The following is a 17,343-nucleotide window of genomic DNA, read 5'->3' as shown; positions in this document are numbered from 1 at the left end:
TGCCTAGAGCTTGAGGAAGCACTGTGTCAGCGTCAGCAGCAATCAAACGCAAATAGCGTACAGCAGCCATTCCTACTCCACAAGTAAACGGTTACATAGGCTAAGGAAGATTATCGTCGTGCAAATAGCACACTTATTTCGAAAACCAGCTGCTAAGGTAAGCATCATGTCCTGCAACTTAAAATATATGAATTACTCGTAAACAATCGTTTGTTTTGGGTCGTTGGTGAGGTTTATCAAGTCAATTTTACCCACCAAGCTCCAGCGCAATTTGTTCTTCATGCGCTTGTTACCATGGTAATGCTAAGTAGAAGGTACAGTGAAAAAATGGAACCAGACAGAATAGGTACGCAAAACAGGATGCCTTGCTAAACGTAATTCTCTAAAATATACCTGCGCAATTGTTTATTTCTTAGTTTCTTTTGGCTTTTCTTCTTCAGGCAAACAGCGCCTCTCGCGCTGTCTGAACGAAAGCACTAAACGTCACAGACCGGACGGAATAAGAACAGGCTCCTGTTTATCAAGCTATCATGGCTGCGGCAAAAACAGCGCTACTGTGTAATAACAGCAAAATGAGCAGAATCTCACGAAAGGATTAAAAACGAACGAATAAACAGATATTGACCAAAGTTCTGAAATGTTACTTTTGACCAAGACTTCTGTACAGTCAACTAGAAGGGTGTCATATTTGGCTTTTACAAGTTTGCACATTAAGTGTTAATGAAATGCCAATGCCAGGAATCAGTCCTTTAGCTTTCCAAGAATTAAAAGAATGTAGTTTTGGCGTGATTACATATAGGCCATCCTATATTTGTTACTCATTCAGTTGCTTTAATGACATCAAATAGAGCTTGCTTAAAAAATAATTACATTTATCAGCTGAATGCGTAACCAGGTTATTTCAGCTGGGTCATTACTTAATTGAAGAGTTGTCTATTGCGAAAATGGTGGTACTGTCCGCTGCTGAAAAAATCCCAACTGAAACTCGGTTTTGAAACAGCTGATAGCTGGTTGACCAGTTCAGACCAGCTCCATACTCAACATGGTTTGACCATCTCAAGTTTTGAAACTGCTGGTCATGCCAAGCTGGTCATAGCTGGATTTTTCAACAGGGTCTTGTTTGAAATAAGAGAATCTGCGTGTTGGGAAGGTCACAACAACACTGTGTTTAGAGGAAGGTTAAAAGACGTACCCCAAACAAGCAGAAACAGTCATCACAGATGTCAATTTTGTAAACTTTGTACTCCAAAATTGAGCATATTGCATGTTTTGTGTTGCAGAATTAATTAGTTACTCAAGATGGGCAGTATAACATACTTTAACTAGCTAAATTTCCCTGCAATACTCCAGGCAAAGATAATTCACCAAGTGCTACATAACATTCAAAAAGTACAACAAATATCCTATGAGGTGAAATGCCCTGCATGATGAGTTGTCAAACTCATGTCCACAGATGGATGATTGATCTTCTTAAGGCTAAATTCTCAGAGATAGCAGCGAATCATAAAGAATGAATATGCTCGCCATATTCACATTTCAGGTCTATGAATCAATAAAATATAATTTTTTAACTGATTAAATTACATACTGATAGTTGAAACCATGTTGTTCCAATTTATGTGGGTGGTTGCCTGGTTGAAACTAAAACTGAAATGGAACCATTTATGGAAAATGAAGAACTATGCAACAGAGCAGTTTGGCAGTTGGGAAAATAAGTGGAAAAGTAATGGTTGAACTGAAACATGAAATCAATCAAACAATGTTAATTTATCAATAGCTTGCCAGAAAAATGAAAGACAAATGTAAGAAATGTAAGAAAAAGCAGCACAGCTACATAAATTATAGGCCTACATTGAGTCCCCCCAAGTACCAAACTAGAGAAAACCGAGAGGAGCACGTCTTTGGTAAACAGTAAAATCCAAAAAAGTGCTCTTTGGAACAAGGGTGATGAGAATGATGAGATAAGGAGACCAAGGCACTCTTGATATGGATGCGTTAAAAAGCCATTATTATATGGCTAATGCAAAGGCAAGAATAACACAAACATTCCTTATTTTCTGCTCCGCAGTTTGGAGATACTTAAGCGAGCATGAGTCTGCACAGGGAACGACTGCGCAAACACAAGTTCACAGACGCAGAGCTGGACATCCTCTTAGAGGAGGTCACCAGGCACGAGGACGCGCTGTTTGGCCTTCAGGGAAACTGCCTGGCCACGCGGGAGAAGTACAAGATCTGGTTCGAGATCACGGAGAGGGTCTGCTCCGCCTCAGGCATCCAGCGCAGCATAAACGACGTGAAGCGGCGCTGGCAGGATCTGAAGCGGCGGACGAAGGCGAAGGTTGTGGACGCGCGACGGCACGTCCCTCGTGACAGCTCCCCTTCCCCTCTGAACCAGCTCCCGGACGAGAGGAAAGTCTTCGACTCCTTCAGCATTCACACTGTTATAAAAGACGAGGAGCAAAACTCCACGGCTTGTAACCTTCCTGAAGGTAGTATTGGCGTTCCTTCTATATCCATATACTCAATGTTATTTTGTTGCTTAATATGTTATGCAATACACATTTTTTTGGATTTTGCCAGGTGTTGAATATTTTGTCGATTTACATAAAATTAAACAGCAGACCAGCTCTACAAACTTAGTTTTGACATGAATAAGCTATTTGAGCCTTGCTTGTTATGTTAGTGTTAATTGCATGCGACTGTGTTTCATGTTTAAATCTTTTTCTTTCATAGACTTATTTCTTGATACAGATTCAGTATCACCAGAAACATCTCTACCATCTGTTGAACCAGAGCAAACTCAGTTAAAAGATCAGCCCTATGAGGAAACTCCACCCGTCTCTGTCCTTCCAGTACCTCACACTGAGATCAATGTCTGTTCTTCTACTCCCGTGTCTATTCCACACCCTAATGTCAGCATTAAAGCTGAAGTTCACAGAAGATGTCTCATTGGCAGCAGATCAGAGAACTTGCACAAAGACGATTCCCATACCAGTAGCAGGGTGGTGACTTCCTGTCCTGGTTTGCGAGTTCCTGTCAGGGCCCAGGCTGTGCCCTGCCCCCGCAGGCCGGCGGCCCTGGGCTCCTTCGAGCAGCAGCTACTGCGCGCGCACCGGGAGCACACGGCCGCCTTGCGCGAGGGCTTCCGCTCGCTGACGCGGCAGAACCGGCTGCTCTACCGCGAGATGTGCGAGACCAACAAGAACGTGGCCCGCATCGCGTCCCGCTTGGCGGAGAAGAACGACAGCGTGTCGGACGTGGCCGAGGAGCTGATGGGCATCCAGCACAAGATCACCGAGAGCATCGATGCCACCAACTGCCTGCAGGACCGCGTGATCGACCTCATGGCCTCGTACCAGGAGCGCCCGCTCATCGTTATGCCCAGCGGCCGGAGGGACGGCAGGCCAGTGGAGGAAGATAACTCCCGAGTGCAAAGCTGACCATTAATTATTTATATATCAAATATAAACACTATAATACGCCTATATATACTCTATAGACTACTGTATTCTGTGGAACCCCAACACCTTTATGCCTGTATTTCAGGTTTATATAAAGACCTTATCAATATTTCAATAACTGTGTGTTAGAAAGTGTGTTCACAAACCAAATACATATTTTGTCACACAAAAATGTCACTCCTGTAATTTGGTTTGCTTTCAAGTTGTATTTATCCTTTGTCAGGTTATTTGATACAACTGCAAGTCATCCGTAGAAACAGAGTCATCAAGAAGAATTTTCCCAGACAAAGAGGTTGGGGAAGATTTCGTAAGGATTAAAAGTCAGTGGGAGTCAATTTTATAAGTAGGCTATGTAAACTTTAGAAGCTTGGGAAGTACCGGGATGTTAGGTTGAGCATCGTGATACAACATGCAGGTCACACTGAAGAGTCACACAGACTGTTTATTAGTTCATGACGGTGCATTCTCTGTGTGGCAGAAACAATAGAGCCCTTTAATTTATGAGACAATAAAAACAATTATTTTTTAAGATAGAAATGTATAGTTATTTGTATTTTTCACAATGTCAGAGGACATTCTTAGAATATGTAACATTAAAAATCTGTTTGATTGTTGCCAGAAAGTAAAATTGAAATCTTAACTTGCTTTATAACGACCATTCATTATGGGAAGGCTATATTCTTTATATTGATACAACAAAGGTTAAATGTTACAGAGTTGTTTTGCATCTACTGGGGCTCTTGTTACAGTCAATGAACTCCAGCTAGTACCAACACATTCTGGCCAAACCTCAACAAATGATGCCAAAGGTACTTCAAAGTAAACCAAGAAATGGTCAACTTACCACACAAAATGACTGTTTTGCAAGGGTCATCTCAGTCTCCACACTTGAACCTCAACAAATATATTTTGGTTTGAATTAAAGAGGGTAGTTGAGAAATATACACTGAAGGAACTTCAAAGATTCCCCCCAATTAAACTAATAATCTCAGTCACATAAAACACAGGAAAAGACCAACTTGGGAAATACTGAAAATGGAAATGGGTGTGAATATTTATTTTGGTTGACAGAATCATTAAAGTACAGTACTTTCCATGGCTGAGAATAAATACAAAAATATAGTTGTATTGATCTTCAGGATGGGTTAATTTTCTTAATAAAAAACATTTCTCGCACAGCAGAATAGACCTCATGGCAGAAAATGTATTATTGGTGACAAAGGAACTTTTCACGTTCAAGTTCTGCAGATAATCCCATTTATGCACATAAATCATCACCTTGCTGCAGATATAAGCATCTATGCAGCTGGAAACTGAACTTAGAATTGATCGTCTATGTTCTTACAAGGCCCACATTCCACTGTTGTTCATCTACAGGGAGTAGTGATGGAGGATTGGGGGTGCAGTGGGATATTCTGCAAATTAATTGTCACAGAGATCATTGACGGTTATGGACGTTTGCCGCTGACATTAATGGGGATACCAGCAATTGGGGGGCAAAGCAAATATTTAAGCATCAATATAAATGCCATTCCATCAGATACACATCCTTTGCTCCACCCACATTGCAAACCTGTCCAAAATATTAAGTGAAAATATATTTGCAAGGTGAAGTGTGGGTGTTTGTTTTTGCAACGGTAGAAGGAGGATCATTGCCAAAAGTAGTAATTCTCCAGTGCTTCTCTGGAAACAGGTACACTGTAAACCTGTTGGTGCAGATGATGGTACAGCGCCGTGGTTTTGATGGAATGACAAGCATCTTCGCTGAGGTAAGTGCGGCTTTCCTCTAAGTCAGCTGACCACCCTGCATTGTCCTAGTGGAGTCAACTGCAAACTAAAGTTTTTCCACTTTATATGTCTTTAAAATGCCGTTGTACATTTGAGAATAAGATTGATTATAAATAACAATGATTAAAAGGAAAGAAAAAGCTGTCAGTGGTGTTGGGAACGGAGTCGTGATTGTCTGCCATCTCACGCCTCGTGAGCACAGGCTGGCTTAACAGGTTGCTCTTGTATCAAATCAGCAGTGCAGATCATTTCCGAAGAGGAGTCGGTTGGATTAATAAACTATTGAAAGCAAGCAGCGCTGCAACCAAACTAACGCTGTCTTTAAAACTCAGCTCAGTGTGTACACAGCCCATGCCGAGTGATTTGACAGAGGTGTATGAATCTGCGTGCGTGTGCGTGTATGTCAGACGCTCGATGCTGGGTCAAATTCATAAAGGACTTTGAAGTGATCTCAGCCGTAGTCAGGTATCTCAACAGGTCGGTCCTGAATGTCAGTGCAGAATACTGTAGTTGGCTGTAGCCTCTGGTGCCTGGTGAAGGCTGTGGGCTAACGCACTAGCAGACAGACCTGGTTGGGGAGGTGGAGGAAAAGCCAAAGATGCACCAAGGTCGTCTAAGGCTAAGACCCTGGCTGGAGGAGCAGATATACTCTGGAAAGTATCCTGGAGTCATCTGGCTGGATGAGGTAAGAGAAAATAATGCACTGAATGACGGTAATCAGGGTACCTTCAAATGCTTGTTGTGATTTATTTAGTGATGGAAACTTGATCTTGAAAATTATAACAGGTTTCAACTTTTGATCTTGCCAGGACGGTTCTGAAATGTATTTACCCTCATTTTTCTTTTAGCCATAGAGATTTACTTGATTTCATTGTTTAACTGCTACGGTTAGATTACTGTATATTTAATATTTTCAGATAAATGACAAGAGTAAAGTAAGGTCAATGGATATTTATTTTGTATTTTGAAGTATCAGAATGAATTGTATAATGCCTCTGTGTTAATATTAAATATTTGTACAATAAAATTCAAACAATTTCAAGATTAAAGTGAAACGTTAAATGACACATAATCTTTCCAGATTATTTTGCAATTACACTATAATATAATTGTAATTTTATGAATGATTACCGAGTATTTTGGATCAATATGGTTTGGCAAAGTATTTTCAGAAGTGACATTTTTGTATCAGTTTTAATTTAAAAAATAAAAAATACTGTAGTGTAGTACTATCCATGGTATCAATGGAGGATTCATTTGTTATCTTTTAATATTTAATTTATTCATGTTTCTAAATGTATTTAATGTTTATAACTTTTATCTCAACAAATATTATACAATGAATGAACAATCTGAACCTTCCACACATCTCAAGAAAAACTACCAGGACTACCCAGTACTTTTAAAAATCAAATCCTTGTTCTCAAAAAACAAACAAACAAACAAACAAAAAATCACGGGTGCAACTGCTATTTCATCATTTTATAATCAAAACGTAGTTAAAGGGATAAAAAGACACTTCTATTTAAAAATGTTTGATCTATATTTGTTTCCTTGTGATCACAACTTTTGCAAAAAGATTTAAACAATAAAGTTCCTTAATATCCATCAGATATTTTAATGTAATCACATTAAAATGAGCAAAACAAATTATATGAACAAATACTATGTTTACTATATACCCTTGTTCAGTGATTTCTGCTTTGTTCTGATAGCTTAAGTCGTTTTCAAGAAGAACACAGTCCAAAGTTCTTTATTCCACAGTGAAAACATCTTAAGTAATAGCTTAACACAGAGTTCTCTGACAGGGCTCCTACTGAGAAAATTGCTTACTGTAATAAACTAAAGGACAGCCCTACTGTTGAGACATGTTTCTGGTATTATTTTACTTTATAGCATGCACTTCATTAGATAACAGAGACTCTCTTTGGCACATTTCCATACTTTCAGACAGCTGGGATATTTCAGATTCCATGGAAACACGCAGCTCGACATGGTTGGAATATTGACAAGGACGCCACTCTGTTTCGGAACTGGGCAATGCACACAGGTAAGGGAGCATGTCTGGGCAACCTTGGCCTGTGTGCTTCAAGCAAGCAGTGAATCTACCTTTCCACGGGTACAAAATATACATTACATACAAGGATCGTATGGACCTGTATTAGTCACCAAAGGTGATAAGTTATGTTTTTAACACTTGTTTGAATTTTCAGTGTACCATAACAAATGTGTGTTGCAGGTACTTGATCATGGTTCTTTTTAGCAAGACATGATATTCATTGTATTTTTGTAAAATGCTTAGGATTTATGATACTTAATAAAATGCTAGCTAGGCAAGCAAGAGAAGCACTATTTACCACACTATACCAATAATTTTTTCATCTTCCAGATTTGTTGAGCCCATTGAGTAATTGATCCAACAAATTCAGTCTATTACAATCTATGCAATATGTGCTATCAATACAGTAGCTTGATGTAACAATATGGTGTGTCTTCATGTATGGTGTAGTGTTGTGGTGCTTTCACTCTATGAAACACACTATAGCCACTGGAATTGATATGTTCCGTCATTATATTTTATGTTCCACAGGCAGATTCAAGCCTGAAATTGACAAGCCTGATCCCAAGACATGGAAAGCCAACTTCCGATGTGCTCTGAACTCCTTGCCAGATGTGAGGGAACTTCATGATAAGAGCATTAAAAAAGGAAACAATGCCTTCAGGGTCTACAAGATCCTACCGTCCACTAAAACTCCTAAACGCAGGAAAGGTAAAATGCATTCAAGGTCCACCCTACTGTCCACTTGTTGAAATACTTTACTTGATATTCCATGATTTATAATAACTCATAACCCATATTTTGTTCATCAAACTGACCTGACCAGTAGTGTTCATCAGCTGCGTAGTTGCATGGATAGCAACCATGGGTGAAGTTTCAGGAAGTGAGAAGCAGGAGGCTGAATTCACCAAGTGCTCTGTCTGCCAGCCAGTGAAAATGCTTTATAAAAGTCAAAAGTAGCCATCATATACATCTGTGTATTCAGGCAGAGAATCACCAGAGGAAAATACTGAGCACCAAGGCTTTCCTTTTACTTAATTAATGCCACAATTTAGTATTATGCTGCGCTACTGTATGACAATGATTAATGGATGTTGGATGCTGGATGTTGACCATTGATGTTGAAGTGTCTGAGAAGCATATTTGTCTGCTGTGTGTGTTCTTCAGTAGGGTTGAGAAAGTCTGAATCAGATATTCAGTGTGATGGAGGTGGACTGTTCTCCAGTCAGCCAGACACCTGTCCCTCACTTGAGAGGTTCACAGGTTAGTGTGATCATCATCAGAAGTATAATAGCACTGGTTTGTAACTGGTTCTGCAATTGAACACAGGTCCTTTATCTTCTTCTGTAGAGGCCTTCTATAAGTACACAGGGGGTGAGGATGAGTATGGTTCTGGAATCTTCCACAGCAGAGATCCTTGCGTGACCTCGATCACCCTGAGCAATGACCCCCCTGAGACCTTCCTCTCACCGCTGCCTCTCTATCCCCAAACAATCGGTATCACAATATTCATATGGTTCATGTGGCATATGTACAAAGTTCATGCCCCTGTTTTATGCATATAGTGTTGAATGACTGTTGAAATGAGATTTCTCACTCCTGAAGGAGAAATTCACTGGAAAGAACAAATAAAAATCATATAAATTCTCCATTCCTCAGGAAACACAGACCTTTCTATGGGGGGCAGTGAGCACTCACAAGCTGTTCTGAAGGTATGCAGCTGATAAGGTGCATTCAGTCACATTTATTATTATTATTTTTTTGCAAATCAAGAAAAATATCTCTTTCTCCCAAACATTTTTTTTTGTTTTGTTACATTTATGACATTAGTGATCTTTATGGAGTATTTTTGGTACCAAAATTGTGTTAATTACATTTCTGCAGATAGTAGACCACCTGAAGACCATAGAACCAGCGTACGATAGTTACAGAGGCTGGAGGCCATCTACCACACCATGGAACCCTATATACTATAACATGTCTTCTGGTTTGTAACACACAACTAATTAATAATGCCTTTTCTCCTGATGTATAATATACAGCACATTTAAGATGTATTATCCCCTCATGTGTAACACACAACAGATTGACATTTTAACAAGACAGCAAACAGGGTCTTTAAAGTTATTTTTTACTAAGGAACTGTTGATCAACAAGATTTGTTTTTAATTCATTAATTAAAAAAAACATTTTAAAGGAGGATATTAGTCATGTAAGGTATAACTTTCTTAAATCAGATATAGAAATTTCAGGAACTGTTTAGCAATGTATCAATTTTGTATTTGTATTATTTTTTCAATATATTGTTTTGGCAGATGCAGCTGATGGAACAGACTACCCTGGATATTCAGTGCAGACAGATCCACACATATATAGTGGACAGTAGAAGCTACCAATCAGACCAATCATTTAGCAGTTTGCTGAACTTCCAACAGCTAATGATTTTAGGTCACTCCAGAGAATGGGATCCCCTATGCCAGCAACAAACTTCTTTTAACCAGCAGCAGGGTCCAACCCCTCAGATTTGCATCTGCATGGTGTTACGGCAACTACAGACCTCCAAGAGCACAAATCTCAACTAAGCCTGATTACTGGATGACACGGATGTGGAATATCATGTAGCTTTATGGATATTACAATTTTTTAGAATGAATTTGTTCCCTATTTTTGAAAACATGGATATTTTTATTGCAAAAAAAGTTTTGATATTCAGACATAATCTACAGTTTTGTGCATTAGCATTTGTGCTACAAGTGTGCATTAAAGCAATTGAATATGTTAAAGTAAGTTCCCTGAATGTACACATGTTGTTTGTGTGAGAGGTTTATTTTCTATAGATAAGATAGATATTGCAAAACATATTTAAGCTGCAGGCTCAATTCTTTACGTATGCCTTTGAGTCCTGGTGATGTCATGTGTGCTGTTATGAAATGAGATACATTGGCATAACTCCTATTCTGCCATCGCTAGGTTTGGAAATATAATATTGTGTATGCATGCAACACAAGGTAGCTTGACAAACCTGTTTATATCAAATACATACATCACATTAGGCTACTTGATACAGGTAATTTTAATATTAGCATCTTCCCACTCCATTAGCTCAGCAATTTCTGTTGTGGAACATAATAAATCATTTTAATCCCTTTTGCTCCTCCAAAGTTAAAACATCCAGTCATATTTGGGATAGCACTTTGAACCCAATTCCATATAGGCTTTAAAACCGGAATATAATCACAACAACTGTGTAATTTAGTTTCGACTTAAACACACATACATATAGAGAGCGAGAGAGAGAAAGACTCAGACTCAGACACACAGACACAGACTCACACACAAACAGATACACCCACAAACACACACACACACACACACACACACACACAGGTAGCAAATATTTGAGAGACCCCAAAAGAGAGAGTACTAGGTTTTCTGCAATTGTGTGAAAAGCAAATCAGAAATGAAAGGATTGGAACCTGCCCAGCCTGTCCTGCCAGCACAACATGGCAGGTGGGCAGGGCAAACAAGCACAAACAACACCACTGGCACAAACACAATTCCCCGAGTTTGGCACTGTAAAACAGGCAGTTTCATCAGAAATTTTTGTGAAAACCCAGAAGGTGCACTGTGCCTTTAAGGTTTCCGGGAAGATGAGGTTGGTAAGGTTATGCTATGTGTGCAGCATTCCCTGCTTAATGGCTCCATCTAGTGGAGATTTGGGGCATGTGCAGCTCTCAGCAGATTACCGCAGCTTGTAAATACACGGCAGGGTTCTATGATTTTTTTTTACTGGGGTGGCCAAGGCGGGTCCAATGGTTGTCTGGGGGTGGCCACCATATCTCCTAGCTTCTTTTTTCATTGTTTTCACCTTACTACTACTTTCACATTTCAAATTACTAGTCTACTAAGACTAAACATAAATTAATAGGCTATAGGCTAGTAATAAGCTAATGTACAGGATGACATTGGCAATGACAAATAAATAGGCTATCGCCTCTTTTGCCATCAAGACCCTTCTCTGAGCTCACAAAAGTTAAGGCTATTCAATAAACAAATGCTCTAAGCAAACCACCAAACAAAAATGAATTATGCAAACCCTGGGTTTTTTCTTCCTCTAAATTGACACAAAGGGCACAATTTACTTACTTTAGTGCGCTGTGTGCTAAAAAATGTGGCATGGAGCATATGGAAAAGGAAATGGAGTCACATGTAGTAAACTCTGCCTGTTTTAGCGTACAGCGCACTGAATAGCCTTAAAATTGCACCAATTATGACTTATCTGAATTACATTGTATATCATACATGATGTCATATATGGTTACCATGAGACAATTATATGTTTAAGGACCAAGAATAAAAAACAATTGTTTGACTATATTTAAGGCCATTAAAGTCATGGACTGTTCTGCAGAACAAACTACAACGTATATTGCAATCCTTGCCTTGGTACACAAACATAATACCAATATGTACAGGCTTGTTTCAATCTGAGAAGAATAATAACATGAAGTGACTGGATAAGTAACACGTGCATCAGAGCTGGTGAGAATATGATTTTGGACAAAGCAACAATGTGTATTATCGTGTTTAGCTGACTGTTAACGCGTTTGTTCAACAAATATTTGGACGAGCCAAACGCGTTTCACCTGTTACTACGCCTGTCCAAGGATTTGTGGTCACGGATCTATAACAAATTCACTTCATTAAAATGATTTATTAAATTAATTTAAATGATGATCAGACACATTGTTGCTTTGTCCAAAATCACATTCTCACCAGCTCTGATGCATGTTACTTATCCAGTCACTTCATGTTAGTCTTCCCCCTATTTCGACGCAGACTAAAAACACACCTTTTCAAACTATACCTCCCTCCTGATCCCCCCTTTAACTTGTGGAAGAACCTATGCACTTCTAAATCGATTTGGATTAAAAGCGTCAAAATGTCTCAATGTGACATAAGAAGAATGTTTACATGTAACATTTGAAAGAGCTTTTGGAAACTATATGAATTAATTATTGTCTTGAGTACTGGCATCAATCAACCTGTCAAAAAGACTGTGTCTTCGTAAAAACAGATTGACTGACAAAACAGCCAATAACGTGCGAATCAGATCTGTGCCTCTGACAGGTGCGCTTTTAATGCACATTCGGAAAGCAGCAAAACGGGAAATACGCTGTATTGATAAAACGGTATCTTGGTAAAAGCAGACTATTGTAATAATGTTGGCTGTGCCTCTTCCTTGAAATTCCTGTCAGGAATGGCCAAAAGGGGGAATGAAGACAAGGCGGGTCATATTCAGGGTCAAGTGTCAGGCCCCAGTAGCCAGACTCAACGTTGAACATGGAAAAAAGAAACTGGAGGCTTTTTGTTTATTTGGGGCAGTGGATGTGCCATGTACAGCTTCAGATGACATTGTTCGATTCTTTTTTAATTTGAGAGTTTTTATCTATATTTGTGCATTGTATTGTTATTGTTTTGTCTGGGAGGGGCAGGTTGATGTAATGTAATCTCTGATTGTAGTTTTCACAGTACATACAAGCATTTGGCTGTACCTTAGGAATACAGTTCTCTTTCACACGCAGACTAAAGCCAGGCCTCTTATCACTGCCACAGTAATAGGCTGATTGATTACATCCAGCCATCCATCCATCCATTATCTTAACCCGCTTATCAAGGTTGCAGTGGGGGTGGAGCCTATCCAGCATACATTGGGTAAAAGGCAGGAATACACCCTGGACAGGTCGCCAGTCCATCACAGGGCACACACACCATTCACTCACACACTCATACCCACGGGCAATATAGACTCTCCAATCAGCCTAACCTGCATGTCTTTGGACTGTGGGAGGAAACCGGAGTACCCGTAGGAAAGCCACGCAAACACGGGGAGAACAAGCAAACTCCACACAGAGAGGCCCTGGCCGACCGGGATTCGAACTTATTGGCTAAGATTGAGAAAAGGACTTTTGGCAACAGTATTGCAATGAAAGCTACCAGTAGCTAACAGTATTCACTGAATCTTTGAATGTTTGGGCAGACATTTTTTGGTCGGTTAATCTAATGGAGTGCAATAAATCAAACTGCACCCATTGATCAGTGACAATGATAACTATTCCGTTGAAGAGTGATTCATCGGCTGCTTCTGTGTGCATTGTGCTTTTCCAAGTTCAAGTTGCATCCTTATACTATAATTAGTTAGATTGGTACGCAGGCAAATACGCAGGCAAAGAATGGTATACTGTATAAAATGCTGCCAACACCTGGTGAAGTTAAATAGTGGGGGATACCTTTATTAGAATACTGAAATTCTAGTCCAATTCTTGTAATCTAGTACCACTCATATACCTCTTGTGTCTTGTTCTTTTGCCCTGTCCTGTAAGTTGTATATTCATCTAGCACTGTTGTATTGAATTTGTACCCATCTTGGTACTATATTTGTTTACAATATCAGTCTGACACACTGAAAGTTTTTTGCTGATAAAGTCAATTGAAACATGGTAATATAGAATGGACCTTTAATTATAAACAAATTATGGGTCTAAACTAATATTTTCAGAAGGTGTTGGACAACATCATGCTTATAAAAGGAAGAAAACATGCTTGTGGTTAGATAACTGTCAGTTGATACATCAGCTGATACAGTTTCACTTAAGACCGGAAGAGAGACAGGTTTGAAACGCCTCATAATAGTAGAATTTAGATCTCTACTGGAAGATGGGATTTGTGATTTGCTGTCGTGACAAATGACAAAAAAGTTTCATACTTCTCTGGTGTGGGCTCAATACTGAAGAACAGGGAGTGGATTGAATGACACTGAACTTTGAATAATGACTGTTATTTGAGATAAGATCTGTGAACAATGCTCTTGTTCCTTTCATGGCGTTCTGGTATATAATTATGTGGTTCTTGAGAATGTTACAGGAGACTTGTAATTTGTCAACCTTTCATTTTAAGTTCAGCTTTTCTCCACTCATTTAACCATGGCTAAGTGTGTACTTTCATTTAGCCATGGTTGGGATATTGGATTTGACATAAGCATTATGCTCTGCTGAGGGGCAATAAAAATCAAGAATTGTTTAGGAAGTTTTTGTAAACTGAGCCACCAGTTCCCTAGTGTTATTCTTAGGGATATTGGAGCATGATATATCAAAAAAGCCTCAGAGAATGAGTTAAGGAAGCAAGAGATTATTGGAGCACAAGAGCGAAAGTAGGGCGAGATAACAGTGGGACATGGCAACAACAAAAACAACTGACATATGGTCAGTTCAGTCCATTAAGGCATATTGTTAGCATCTTGTGAGCTGACAGTGATTTTGCATTTCTCAAGTTGTCAGCCCGAACTAGCGCCACAGGATTTGCATCACTTCAGTCCGACAACTCACAATTTTAATGAAGCAATATTCATTGAGGCTTAATGTGAATGCAACTTTGCAGCCAATGTTCTGCCTGTAATCACTTGGTGTTTATACAAAGTGAGCATTACAAACACACAAAACCACTTCAGACCGCTTGCAACGTGAACACTGGAGCACCCAACCGGGCCGATGTCCCACTTCGTAGATATGCAATTATTGCTGGCACAGTAATCAAAACAGGTGCCCCAACACAGATGGTGAGCCCAGTCAGTACACAGGGGAGAGAGGGGCACTCCTAACAAAATCCAGAGTAACTGTCCCTGCCTAGCCAAACGTGTTGATCTATATTTTTTGCAAGCATGCTAGTTCTATGACAGGCAACCAAAAGACCACTGAAATCGACCTCTGTGTTTCCGAAATTTGAAAGCCAAGCGCCCCTAGCAGTTGAAGTTAACAGTATGTTTTATCGCAACCCCAAATATATATTCAGTATATTGCAAAAGCAACGGGATTGGCCTTGCTGTTCCAATACTTTTGTGTGGGTCTGTATTTCCTCCTAATGTTGGTTGGAATTTTAATTCTGTTAATATTTGACTATTTTTATTCTAAATGTTATCTTAACTTATGATGGAATGCTGACGATGATGACTTAAAAAAAAAAATTATGCATACTGTAGGCTTCACCTACATGGGGATTCTTCTGACACAGGCCAGCAAACCTCACAATGGTAATAATGGGCATGCTATTCTGAGCACCAAGGTTTTTCCATCCCTCTAAATCCATACAGAGTGGGGACGATTTGTGCAGATACCAGTATAACTGATGGGTATTCATATGTTCAAAGATTTTATATGACACTTGATCCAGCTATGTGAAATATCTCTTGGACCTGTGAGATTCAAATCAATCACATGTGAACAGCAGACCGTATTCTCGTTCTACAAGTTCTCCCACATATCACTGTGCGATGTCTAAGAAAAGGAGGACATATTGCATTACTCTTTTTCTCATAAATTAAGACTCTTCTGCATACCACTGTCGTAATGCGTTGTTATGCGTAATGCAGTTATTTGCATTTCCGTCTCCGTCCTGTCACCTTTGATCAGTCTGGGCATTCTCCTCTGACTGCCACGTCACACCGCCACAAGGCCAAACAATAGGCTTACCCTAGAAAACAGTTTGGAACATCATTAATCAGAAAGAGAGCATACACTGGGCTCCAGAATTATTGGCACCCTTAATAAAAATGAAGAAAAAGGGCTGCATTTAATAAACATCACCAATAATAATCTATACGGCTATGTCATGTTTAAAAATTTATTTTTATGGTATGGTTTGGACCACATACAGTACTGTGCAGAAGTCTTAGGCACCCTAGACTATATTATATATGGTTTTTTTTTTTGGTTTATATAAAAGAACACATTTGGGATTTCCTAATATTCATTTTCCAAAAGATTTAATTTTATAGAGACATTTTTGTATTAAATTTAAAAAAAAGTAACTTATTACTGTAAGCAATTGACTACTTTTTACAAAAAAACTTGATCAAGGCTGTCTGAGATCAGAAGCAAGAAGCCAACCAAAGTCTGCAGAAGAACTGTGGCAAGTTCTCCAACATGCTTGGAGCAACCTCCCTGGAGGACAGTGTTGGCAATCTCAGAGAAGTGATGCAGTTTTAAAGGGTGGTGACAAAAAATATTGATTTGATTCAGTTTTTAACTATTCTGCTAAAATACAAAAATGTAATGTAAAATGTATAGTATGTTTATTTAGGACCTTTCACTGAATTATTTTTGAAAGAATCTTCTCTGTACAGAATGTTATACAGGTGCCTAAGACTTTTGAACAGTACTGTATGTCAAACTAGAGTTGATATATAAATGCACTTAAACAAACAATGTGGGATTTATCAAAGTTTTCGTATGTTTGTTAGTAGGATCCAAATGGATTTCATGAGTGCTCAAAGCTGTTCATATTGTGCGTGTAAATGAAAAATAAAAATAAAAATGAAACAAAATGCTGTTTTCATTATTCCATTCATTGATTTAAAAAAGAGTAGTCAATTATTAGAATTAATAAGTCAATTGAATATTATGCTTGTTCATATCATATTAAAAAATCACAACTGGATTCAACATTAAAATGGGTGATGCTTAACTTGGGCAATCCTGATTAACTCAAGCTTAAGAGGAGTTGAATATAAATTTCATAAAAGATACATGAAGTTTACTATAATTAGGGTGTTGAAATCCCCATTCCATAAGTTCAAAACAATTACAGTGCTAACTGGCATGTTTAACCATTTATGTATATATTTTTTGTACCCATTACCAAACTTCTAATGATCAGTTACGATCCCTCTCTTCTGAATTGACAGTTTTTTGTTGTTGAAATTACACTTATGTGATTATTTTATTATTAATTGCTTATCCTATTATTAATTGCTTATCCTGGAGTGATCCAGATCATACATAATTATTAAAGTATCATAACTTGCTTTGTGCTAATGAATATTATTTTCTGTAACTGTGTGAGTTGAGATGTCTCTCCCTTTCTGTACTGTGGGCCTCCAAGGCTACGGCCTTGTGTTCTATATTATCTTGTCTTGGGAGCCTGTGGGCCTGCAGAACCACGGAGGTTATCATGGGGATTATCTTCCCCCTGGACATAGGG

The 17,343-nt window shown here is 38.8% G+C and overlaps 2 protein-coding genes across 3 annotated transcripts; both read left to right on the top strand.

The window, feature by feature from the left end:
* Nucleotides 1-20: 20 nt before the first annotated feature.
* On the top strand, nucleotides 21-3,524 carry LOC133117886 (myb-related transcription factor, partner of profilin-like). The gene is made up of 3 exons (XM_061227395.1): nucleotides 21-157; nucleotides 2,069-2,489; nucleotides 2,734-3,524. The coding sequence occupies exons 2-3, from the start codon at nucleotides 2,090-2,092 to the stop codon at nucleotides 3,438-3,440; spliced, it is 1,107 nt and encodes a 368-aa protein (XP_061083379.1). The 5' UTR covers nucleotides 21-157; nucleotides 2,069-2,089; the 3' UTR covers nucleotides 3,441-3,524.
* A 1,685-nt stretch (nucleotides 3,525-5,209) lies between these two features.
* Nucleotides 5,210-10,095, top strand: irf1a (interferon regulatory factor 1a). Of its 2 annotated transcripts, none has more exons than XM_061228480.1 (8): nucleotides 5,210-5,934; nucleotides 7,200-7,299; nucleotides 7,840-8,019; nucleotides 8,479-8,571; nucleotides 8,659-8,805; nucleotides 8,968-9,020; nucleotides 9,193-9,295; nucleotides 9,624-10,095. In XM_061228480.1, the coding sequence occupies exons 1-8, from the start codon at nucleotides 5,848-5,850 to the stop codon at nucleotides 9,692-9,694; spliced, it is 834 nt and encodes a 277-aa protein (XP_061084464.1). In that variant the 5' UTR covers nucleotides 5,210-5,847; the 3' UTR covers nucleotides 9,695-10,095. The 2 variants fall into 2 exon arrangements, with proteins under 2 accessions (XP_061084464.1, XP_061084463.1); XM_061228479.1 differs by having other exon boundaries at nucleotides 8,476-8,571; nucleotides 9,624-10,094.
* The last annotated feature ends 7,248 nt before the right edge of the window (nucleotides 10,096-17,343 follow it).

Source organism: Conger conger, chromosome 18 (genome assembly GCF_963514075.1).
Source record: "Conger conger chromosome 18, fConCon1.1, whole genome shotgun sequence".
Lineage (NCBI taxonomy): Eukaryota > Metazoa > Chordata > Actinopteri > Anguilliformes > Congridae > Conger > Conger conger.
Note: the sequence above shows the minus strand (reverse complement) of the source record. Positions and strands in the feature narration are given on the sequence as shown.

Bases quoted from the DNA above. Each gene is read 5' to 3' on its own strand.
- LOC133117886 (XM_061227395.1), top strand. From the start codon at position 2,090: ATGAGTCTGCACAGGGAACGACTGCGCAAACACAAGTTCACAGACGCA. The intron at 2,490-2,733 runs GTAGTATTGGCG...TTTCTTTCATAG, and splicing joins GGCTTGTAACCTTCCTGAAG to ACTTATTTCTTGATACAGAT.
- irf1a (XM_061228479.1), top strand. From the start codon at position 5,848: ATGCACCAAGGTCGTCTAAGGCTAAGACCCTGGCTGGAGGAGCAGATA. The intron at 5,935-7,199 runs GTAAGAGAAAAT...CCATACTTTCAG, and splicing joins GAGTCATCTGGCTGGATGAG to ACAGCTGGGATATTTCAGAT. The intron at 7,300-7,839 runs GTAAGGGAGCAT...TATGTTCCACAG, and splicing joins GAACTGGGCAATGCACACAG to GCAGATTCAAGCCTGAAATT.